The sequence below is a fragment of the Ranitomeya imitator genome, chromosome 2 (genome assembly GCF_032444005.1).
Source record: "Ranitomeya imitator isolate aRanImi1 chromosome 2, aRanImi1.pri, whole genome shotgun sequence".
Lineage (NCBI taxonomy): Eukaryota > Metazoa > Chordata > Amphibia > Anura > Dendrobatidae > Ranitomeya > Ranitomeya imitator.
This window is the reverse complement of record NC_091283.1, coordinates 40,948,227-40,958,905: the sequence shown is the minus strand read 5'-3', so window position 1 is coordinate 40,958,905 and position 10,679 is coordinate 40,948,227. Positions and strand designations below refer to the sequence as shown.

General features: G+C 50.2%; 1 protein-coding gene across 1 annotated transcript; it reads right to left on the bottom strand.

Moving 5' to 3' along the window:
• Window positions 1-315: 315 nt before the first annotated feature.
• Window positions 316-9,841, bottom strand: LOC138667165 (piggyBac transposable element-derived protein 4-like). Its single transcript, XM_069755460.1, has 3 exons — window positions 9,653-9,841; window positions 3,041-3,118; window positions 316-2,275 (listed from the first exon to the last, which is right to left on the bottom strand). The coding sequence occupies exon 3, from the start codon at window positions 2,260-2,262 to the stop codon at window positions 487-489; it is 1,776 nt and encodes a 591-aa protein (XP_069611561.1). The 5' UTR covers window positions 2,263-2,275; window positions 3,041-3,118; window positions 9,653-9,841; the 3' UTR covers window positions 316-486.
• Window positions 9,842-10,679: the final 838 nt, after the last annotated feature.

Below are 10,679 nucleotides of genomic sequence, written 5' to 3'. Positions count from 1 at the left end.
ATCTACTATAAATGCAGGTGTTATCAGTCATTGTACAGTGAAAACCAAATGTTTTGGGGTGCCTTTTACTGAAATGGGGATGCACGGACTATACTGCACTATATCGCCCCCAGGAGGCAGATCAAAAAGCAGAAGGTGGTAGCATTTTATTTAACCCTCCGTAACATACAATATTTGGACTAACGAGTTCACATACAATGTGCCTGTCAGGCGCCTGCTGGAAAAATACCTATAATATCTAATGTTTGCAATTTCAGTGCTCTAAAAGTGATCAGTGACCTTCATAGGGATGTAATAAAAGAGACTACACATAATCAGTTGCAAAAAAAAACATTTACTTAACATAAAACTAATAACTATGAAATACAAACTTTTCAAAACTCCCGCCAAATAGTCCCCAGTTCGACTCTCTCAAAAAAATGTACAAAGAAAATTTTTGAACACAAACTTAATTTTAAGGTACCTTAAGTACTATTAAAAACATATTCAATCAGAAGTAGATGCTGAGGTTTCCCCAGAAAAGTCACACTTGCAGAGCAAATAGCAAGAATTACACACCATTTTTGCATGTGTCAGGCAAATTGCTTTATGACATTTGAGACATTCATAATTTGAAAGCCTTCTGGTTCCGCTTTCCGTTTGGCAGGTGGTGCATCTCCTTCTTTTGTGAGGTGGTGCAGATGGTGACTTTTCACCATCATCTTCTGGGCGGAACCTTTTGAGCTGAACTTGAAGGCGAGAGGGGATACCGATTGTTTTCACGCTTCTCCTGCGTAGCTCTCCAAGTACTAGTTCATGGGCCAATTTTTTCAGATACAATCGTCTACGGAGTGGTTCAAGCTTGTTTTCAAGATAAATTACTTGTGAATTTATACCACCCAAATTCAACATAGCAAAAAATATGACCATTGGCCAGCGTTTGATGTTTCTGCTGACGTTGAAAGTGGAGCACATCTGATCTGCTGTATCCACACCACCTTTGGTGGCATTGTAAAATGTAATTATCTCCGGGTTTTTTTCTGCCCCAGTCCCAGGATCGATGGCAGCATCATCATGAAGTGTTGATAGAAGAAGTACGATTTTTTTGGCATGTGGTACATAGGAAACTAAAGCCTTTCCATTATGGAATGCAAACATACTGCTGTACTGTTGTCTCTCTTTCACACTTACAAACTGTGGCGGCAATTCCCTTTTGTTTTTTCTTACAGTTCCCACATATGACAGCTTCTGAATTTTCAGATAATCAATCAGATCACAACTTGTAAACCAATTGTCAGCTGTAATATTGCGACCCGATCTAAATAAGGGTTCAGCCAGTCTTTTTACAACATCAATGGGTTTGTTGCTCACACAGTAAGGACCTTCTGGTTGTTTTCCTGCATAAACTTCCAGGTTGTAAGTGTAGGTCTTACTGGCATCAACAAGGGCATACATTTTTATTCCATATTTGTTTGGCTTTGATGGAATATATTGACGAAAGGCACATCTACCACGAAAACCAGGGAGCATTTCGTCAATAGTGAGATTCTCTCCAGGGTAATAACTTTGTTTACAGCTTACAACAAATCTTTGAAATATATCACGAATTGGAGCAAGTCGGTCATGTGTTTTGCGTTCGGTTCGGGTAGTTCTGTCGTCAAACCGAAGGCAACGAATTAGAATCTTGAATCTATTTATGGACATAACAAGGCTAAATTTTTCAACTCCATCCCCATCTTTACCCCAAAGTTCCTCCAAACTTTGTCTATTTGCCCTATAAGCTCCTGCAAGGTACAGTAATCCAAAAAAAGCACGCAGTTCTATTTCATCTGTGGGCTTGATGGTTCTGTTGCAGATGTACTTGTCCTTTATAATGTCTATATATTGGTTGGTATATGTGACAATAGAGTCCAGAATGTCATCTGTAAATATACTGTTCCAGCATTCAACTGCAGTTTTTGCATTACGTGCAGTTCCTATTACTGCAGGAAGGTGAGTAATAATGTTTAAAGGTTCCCTACGTTTTTTCTGGAATGGCTTCTTGTTCCATTTAGTATTTTTATCTTTTCCAATATAATATGATCCAACTTCTTCATCCTCACCACTGTCACCATCTTGCTCTGTTTCAGAATCCAGGACACATTCTTCCACCTCATCATGAGAATCAATCTCACTTTCCTCTCCTAAATCCTCATTCAGTGTGAGGTCTCTATCATCTAACAGCATGTTTGTTACTTCCTCAACATCAAGTTGTTTGGATAAATTGTACATTTTCCTCTCCATTTCAGCAGATAATCTGAAGCAAGAGAAGGAATATGTTAGGGAACTACTGTATATGCCTGAGCAGCACACTTTCTTTTATAAAATCTCCCTTATTTCTATGAAATATCCTCACATTTTGTGCTATACATTCATAAAACAAGCTAAATAAACTATTGTGATGAATAAAAACATAAAATACCAACCTTACTGAATGTGACGTATTCACATACAATGAGCCTGAGAGATCTGTGCAGCTATATCCTCTCCCCTGAAGCTCTGAAATCCAACTATCAGGTTTCACAGACCTTCAAGAGACAGGAGACCAGAGGCGTAGCTAGAGCTTTTGCCGCCCGGGGCTGTTCCCGAGTTTGGCGCCCCGCCCCCCCCCCCCCCCCCGGCTCAATACACACAAAGGTTACCAAAAATGGTTTTCCTGTTTTGTAGAACTTAAACTGGGCCTAATGGTGTCACCCCCACATGCCACACCTGTGACTTAATACCACCACAGCATGACCAGGCCACATAGTGACCGAATAATACTACATACAAGGGACAAATACCACCGCACCATTTCCAGACCACATATTACCACCACATAGTGACTGAATACTACAATACTGATCAGTAATAAAAAAAAAACCACAATACTATCACCATAAGTGCCAGTATTCACAGGAGATCTGTACTTAGTATGCAGTGTCTGTGTAGAGGTAATACAGAGATCACTGGTGACATTATACACAGGACCTCTATATAGTATACAGTGTATAGTGTCAGTGTATAGGTAACACTGACTCACCAGTGACGTCTCTAGGTGAAGTCCTTCATCTTTCATCCAGCACAGACCGCCATCATTCCTTCCAGCCAGGACTCGTTTCTGCAGGAAATAACACAGTTATCTCGAGCTCCGCTTGCAGAACACATTACTTAATTTTTCACAACTTCTACATTACATCACATGAAGAAAAAAAGGTGATATAGTGTCACTCTGCACAGTAACAGGACCGCCCCCCCATTTAAAACAGTATACTCAAAAAATAAAATACATACATCACTGCAGTAATAATATCCCTTAATTATCCCCTATGGTAACACTATTCCCCACCCTGGCCCCGTTTATCTCATTCCTGGCTCCAGCCATATGTTCTCGCATCCTGCCCTCATGAGTATCCATTCTACCCCATATGATCTCCCCATCCTGCCCCACCAGCCTCCATCGTATCCGTCCTGCCCCATGATCCAATCCTGCCCCGTGTCTCCAATCATGCCCCGTATCTATATTCTGCCCATGCCTCAAGTCCTGCCCCCAGTGTGTCCAGCATATTACCCCCATGTTATCCAGCAATCTGCCCCAGTGTGTCCAGCATATTACCCCCATGTTGTCCAGCAATCTGCCCCAGTGTGTCCAGCATATTACCCCCAGTGTGTCCAGCAATCTGCCCCAGTATGTCCAGCACTGCCCCCAGTGTGTCCAGCAATCTGCCCCAGTGTCCAGCCTTTCCCCAGTGTGTCCAGCAGTCTGCCCCAGTGTGTCCAGCATATTACCCCCAGTGTCCAGCATTGCCCCAGTGTGTCCAGCATATTACCCCCAGTGTGTCCAGCAATCTGCCCCAGTGTCCAGCATTGCCCCAGTGTGTCCAGAAGTCTGCCCCAGGGTCTCCAGCATTGCCTCAATGTGTCCAGAAATCTGCCCCAGGGTCTCCAGTATTGCCCCAGTGTGTCCAGCAATCTGCCCCATGATCTCCTGTGTTGCCCCAGTGTGTCCAGCATTCTGCCCCATGGTCTCCAGTATTGCCCCGGTGTGTCCAGCAATCTGCCCCATGGTCTCCTGTATTGCCCCAGTGTGTCCAGCATTCTGCCCCATGGTCTCCAGTATTGCCCCGGTGTGTCCAGCAATCTGCCCCATGGTCTCCAGTATTGCCCCGGTGTGTCCAGCAATCTGCCCCATGGTCTCCAGTATTGCCCCAGTATGTCCAGAAGTCTGCCCCAGGGTCTCCAGCATTGCCTCAATGTGTCCTGAAATCTGCCCCATGGTCTCCAGTATTCAGTGTGTCCAGCAATCTGCCCCATAGTCTCCTGTATTGCCCCAGTGTGTCCAGCATTCTGCCCCATGGTCTCCAGTATTGCCCCACTGTGTCCAGCATTCTGCCCCATGGTCTCCAGTATTGCCCCAGTGTGTCCAGCAATCTGCCCCATGGTCTCCAGTATTGCCCCAGTATGTCCAGAAGTCTGCCCCAGGGTCTCCAGCATTGCCTCAATGTGTCCTGAAATCTGCCCCATGGTCTCCAGTATTCAGTGTGTCCAGCAATCTGCCCCATAGTCTCCTGTACTGCCCCAGTGTGTCCAGCATTCTGCCCCATGGTCTCCAGTATTGCCCCAGTGTGTCCAGCATTCTGCCCCATGGTCTCCAGTATTGCCCCAGTGTGTCCAGCAATCTGCCCCATAGTCTCCTGTATTGCCCCAGTGTGTCCAGCAATCTGCCCCATGGTCTCCTGTATTGCCCCAGTGTGTCCAGCAATCTGCCCCATGGTCTCCTGTATTGCCCCAGTGTGTCCAGCATTCTGCCACATGGTCTCCTGTATTGCCCCAGTGTGTCCAGCATTCTGCCCCATGGTCTCCAGTATTGCCCCAGTGTGTCCAGCAATCTGCCCCATGGTCTCCTGTATTGCCCCAGTGTGTCCAGCATTCTGCCCCATGGTCTCCAGTATTGCCCCGGTGTGTCCAGCAATCTGCCCCATGGTCTCCAGTATTGCCCCGGTGTGTCCAGCAATCTGCCCCATGGTCTCCAGTATTGCCCCAGTATGTCCAGAAGTCTGCCCCAGGGTCTCCAGCATTGCCTCAATGTGTCCTGAAATCTGCCCCATGGTCTCCAGTATTCAGTGTGTCCAGCAATCTGCCCCATAGTCTCCTGTATTGCCCCAGTGTGTCCAGCATTCTGCCCCATGGTCTCCAGTATTGCCCCAGTGTGTCCAGCATTCTGCCCCATGGTCTCCAGTATTGCCCCAGTGTGTCCAGCATTCTGCCCCATGGTCTCCAGTATTGCCCCAGTGTGTCCAGCAATCTGACCCATAGTCTCCTGTATTGCCCCAGTGTGTCCAGCAATCTGCCCCATGGTCTCCTGTATTGCCCCAGTGTGTCCAGCAATCTGCCCCATGGTCTCCTGTATTGCCCCAGTGTGTCCAGCATTCTGCCACATGGTCTCCTGTATTGCCCCAGTGTGTCCAGCATTCTGCCCCATGGTCTCCAGTATTGCCCCAGTGTGTCCAGCAATCTGCCCCATGGTCTCCTGTATTGCCCCAGTGTGTCCAGCATTCTGCCCCATGGTCTCCAGTATTGCCCCGGTGTGTCCAGCAATCTGCCCCATGGTCTCCAGTATTGCCCCGGTGTGTCCAGCAATCTGCCCCATGGTCTCCAGTATTGCCCCAGTATGTCCAGAAGTCTGCCCCAGGGTCTCCAGCATTGCCTCAATGTGTCCTGAAATCTGCCCCATGGTCTCCAGTATTCAGTGTGTCCAGCAATCTGCCCCATAGTCTCCTGTATTGCCCCAGTGTGTCCAGCATTCTGCCCCATGGTCTCCAGTATTGCCCCAGTGTGTCCAGCAATCTGCCCCATGGTCTCCAGTATTGCCCCACTATGTCCAGAAGTCTGCCCCAGGGTCTCCAGCATTGCCTCAATGTGTCCTGAGATCTGCCCCATGGTCTCCAGTATTCAGTGTGTCCAGCAATCTGCCCCATGGTCTCCTGTACTGCCCCAGTGTGTCCAGCATTCTGCCCCATGGTCTCCAGTATTGCCCCAGTGTGTGCAGCAATCTGCCCCATGGTCTCCTGTATTGCCCCAGTGTGTCCAGCAATCTGCCCCATGGTCTCCTGTATTGCCCCAGTGTGTCCAGCATTCTGCCCCATGGTCTCCAGTATTGCCCCAGTGTGTCCAGCAATCTGCCCCATGGTCTCCAGTATTGCCCCAGTGTGTCCAGCAATCTGCCCCATAGTCTCCTGTATTGCCCCAGTGTGTCCAGCAATCTGCCCCATGGTCTCCTGTATTGCCCCAGTGTGTCCAGCAATCTGCCCCATAGTCTCCTGTACTGCCCCAGTGTGTCCAGCAATCTGCCCCATGGTCTCCTGTATTGCCCCAGTGTGTCCAGCAATCTGCCCCATAGTCTCCTGTACTGCCCCAGTGTGTCCAGCAATCTGCCCCATGGTCTCCAGTATTGCCCCAGTGTGTCCAGCATTCTGCCCCATGGTCTCCAGTATTGCCCCAGTGTGTCCAGCAATCTGCCCCATAGTCTCCTGTATTGCCCCAGTGTGTCCAGCAATCTGCCCCATGGTCTCCTGTATTGCCCCAGTGTGTCCAGCAATCTGCCCCATGGTCTCCTGTATTGCCCCAGTGTGTCCAGCAATCTGCCCCATGGTCTCCAGTATTCAGTGTGTCCAGCAATCTGCCCCATAGTCTCCTGTATTGCCCCAGTGTGTCCAGCATTCTGCCCCATGGTCTCCAGTATTGCCCCAGTGTGTCCAGCATTCTGCCCCATGGTCTCCAGTATTGCCCCAGTGTGTCCAGCAATCTGCCCCATGGTCTCCAGTATTGCCCCAGTATGTCCAGAAGTCTGCCCCAGGGTCTCCAGCATTGCCTCAATGTGTCCTGAAATCTGCCCCATGGTCTCCAGTATTCAGTGTGTCCAGTAATCTGCCCCATAGTCTCCAGTATTGCCCCAGTGTGTCCAGCATTCTGCCCCATGGTCTCCAGTATTGCCCCAGTGTGTCCAGCAATCTTCCCCATAGTCTCCTGTATTGCCCCAGTGTGTCCAGCAATCTGCCCCATGGTCTCCTGTATTGCCCCAGTGTGTCCAGCAATCTGCCCCATGGTCTCCTGTATTGCCCCAGTGTGTCCCGCATTCTGCCACATGGTCTCCTGTATTGCCCCAGTGTGTCCAGCATTCTGCCCCATGGTCTCCAGTATTGCCCCAGTGTGTCCAGCAATCTGCCCCATGGTCTCCTGTATTGCCCCAGTGTGTCCAGCATTCTGCCCCATGGTCTCCAGTATTGCCCCGGTGTGTCCAGCAATCTGCCCCATGGTCTCCAGTATTGCCCCAGTGTGTCCAGCAATCTGCGCCATGGTCTCCAGTATTGCCCCAGTAAGTCCAGAAGTCTGCCCCAGGGTCTCCAGCATTGCCTCAATGTGTCCTGAAATCTGCCCCATGGTCTCCAGTATTCAGTGTGTCCAGCAATCTGCCCCATAGTCTCCAGTATTGCCCCAGTGTGTCCAGCATTCTGTCCCATGGTCTCCAGTATTGCCCCAGTGTGTCCAGCAATCTGCCCCATAGTCTCCTGTATTGCCCCAGTGTGTCCAGCATTCTGCCCCATGGTCTCCAGTATTGCCCCAGTGTGTCCAGCATTCTGCCCCATGGTCTCCAGTATTGCCCCAGTGTGTCCAGCATTCTGCCACATGGTCTCCTGTATTGCCCCAGTGTGTCCAGCAATCTGCCCCATGGTCTCCAGTATTGTCCCAGTGTGTCCAGCAATCTGCCCCATGGTCTCCTGTATTGCCCCAGTGTGTCCAGCAATCTGCCCCATGGTCTCCTGTATTGCCCCAGTGTGTCCAGCATTCTGCCCCATGGTCTCCAGTATTGCCCCAGTGTGTCCAGCAATCTGCCCCATGGTCTCCAGTATTGCCCCGGTGTGTCCAGCAATCTGCCCCATGGTCTCCAGTATTGCCCCAGTGTGTCCAGCAATCTGCCCAATAGTCTCCTGTATTGCCCCAGTGTGTCCAGCAATCTGCCCCATGGTCTCCAGTATTGCCCCGGTGTGTCCAGCAATCTGCCCCATGGTCTCCAGTATTGCCCCAGTGTGTCCAGCATTCTGCCCCATGGTCTCCAGTATTGCCCCAGTGTGTCCAGCAATCTGCCCCATGGTCTCATGTATTGCCCCAGTGTGTCCAGCAATCTGCCCCATGGTCTCCAGTATTGCCCCAGTGTGTCCAGCAATCTGCCCCATGGTCTCATGTATTGCCCCAGTGTGTCCAGCAATCTGCCCCATGGTCTCCTGTATTGCCCCAGTGTGTCCAGCAATCTGCCCCATGGTCTCATGTATTGCCCCAGTGTGTCCAGCAATCTGCCCCATGGTCTCCAGTATTGCCCCAGTGTGTCCAGCAATCTGCCCCATGGTCTCCAGTATTGCCCCAGTGTGTCCAGCAATCTGCCCCATGGTCTCCAGTATTGCCCCAGTGTGTCCAGCAATCTGCCCCATGGTCTCCAGTATTGCCCCAGTAAGTCCAGAAGTCTGCCCCAGGGTCTCCAGCATTGCCTCAATGTGTCCTGAAATCTGCCCCATGGTCTCCAGTATTCAGTGTGTCCAGCAATCTGCCCCATAGTCTCCAGTATTGCCCCAGTGTGTCCAGCATTCTGTCCCATGGTCTCCAGTATTGCCCCAGTGTGTCCAGCAATCTGCCCCATAGTCTCCTGTATTGCCCCAGTGTGTCCAGCATTCTGCCCCATGGTCTCCAGTATTGCCCCAGTGTGTCCAGCATTCTGCCCCATGGTCTCCAGTATTGCCCCAGTGTGTCCAGCAATCTGCCCAATAGTCTCCTGTATTGCCCCAGTGTGTCCAGCAATCTGCCCCATGGTCTCCAGTATTGCCCCGGTGTGTCCAGCAATCTGCCCCATGGTCTCCAGTATTGCCCCAGTGTGTCCAGCATTCTGCCCCATGGTCTCCAGTATTGCCCCAGTGTGTCCAGCAATCTGCCCCATGGTCTCATGTATTGCCCCAGTGTGTCCAGCAATCTGCCCCATGGTCTCCAGTATTGCCCCAGTGTGTCCAGCAATCTGCCCAATAGTCTCCTGCATTGCCCCAGTGTGTCCAGCAATCTGCCCCATGGTCTCCAGTATTGCCCCGGTGTGTCCAGCAATCTGCCCCATGGTCTCCAGTATTGCCCCAGTGTGTCCAGCATTCTGCCCCATGGTCTCCAGTATTGCCCCAGTGTGTCCAGCAATCTGCCCCATGGTCTCATGTATTGCCCCAGTGTGTCCAGCAATCTGCCCCATGGTCTCCAGTATTGCCCCAGTGTGTCCAGCAATCTGCCCCATGGTCTCATGTATTGCCCCAGTGTGTCCAGCAATCTGCCCCATGGTCTCCTGTATTGCCCCAGTGTGTCCAGCAATCTGCCCCATGGTCTCATGTATTGCCCCAGTGTGTCCAGCAATCTGCCCCATGGTCTCCAGTATTGCCCCAGTGTGTCCAGCAATCTGCCCCATGGTCTCCAGTATTGCCCCAGTGTGTCCAGCAATCTGCCCCATGGTCTCCAGTATTGCCCCAGTGTGTCCAGCAATCTGCCCCATGGTCTCCAGTATTGCCCCAGTGTGTCCAGCATTGCCCCCAGACAGAGTCAGACATAAAGAAAAAAGAAGTAAAATCCTCACCTCTCCCGTTCCTAGCGCAGGTCCGGTGCAGCCAGTCAGCGTCTCTCCGGCTCTGCGACGCTCAGGGGAGCTGGCCCTGGTCGTGGCGGCGGACGGCGCCGCCCGAAGATTTAAAGGGGCGTCTTTTTTTTTTTCTTCTTCTTCTCCTGCAGCACCGGCATTGTGCCGCCCGGGGCGGACCGCCCCCCCCCGCACCCCCCTTCCTACGCCACTGCCGGAGACTACCTGGAGGGAGGGGGTTTCCTCACAATCTGCTGAGGAAGGAGAAATGAAAGTAAAAGAGAAGTGCCTGTCAGATCAGTTGTATGTGACGGAGGGTTAAACAGATCATTGAGACCTACTCTGCATGTATGAATCTTATTTTGTATGGACATCGCAGACAAAGATGAAATCCTGGAAATAAAGGCGTCCTCAGCTCGTCCTAGATTCTCTGAATACCTCTGTCATTCGCCTGCTCTCTGTTTCATGTATATTACATTTCTGAAACTTTTTTCCTTAATTAGGATTTTCAAACATTGTTCATATTTTATTTCTGTTCTTTTTTTTTTCCCCACAAAGAACTTCTCTAATTATGGCCAGAGTGGAAAAAGCGAGCACCGATGATCCCTCCAAGACATTAATACGTGGAGACATGATGAGGACATCTCTCCTCACTGGAGTTAATGAGACACTGAGCACTATGGCGACTTCTGATGTGTAAGAGCAGTTTTACGGGGCGAAAAGGGACATTAAAAGAGAAGCAGAGATAGAAAAGCGTTTGTATAATTTGTAGTGAGTGGTTCAATGGGATTTACATTAACACAATGGAAATTGCCTTAGAGGGGTTGTCCCCTTTCAGAAAATCCAGACCCCTGGGTAGTTAGAAAAAAACATGCATTACACACCATCCCCAGGTCCAATGCAGCACTAACATCAACAGCCCAGCAGCCAATCACTGAGCTCAGCAGCTCTGAGAAGAGCATTCCTTGTACACAGACGAAGCCACCGAGCTCAGTGATTGGCTGACACTGTCGACATGACCTCTTCG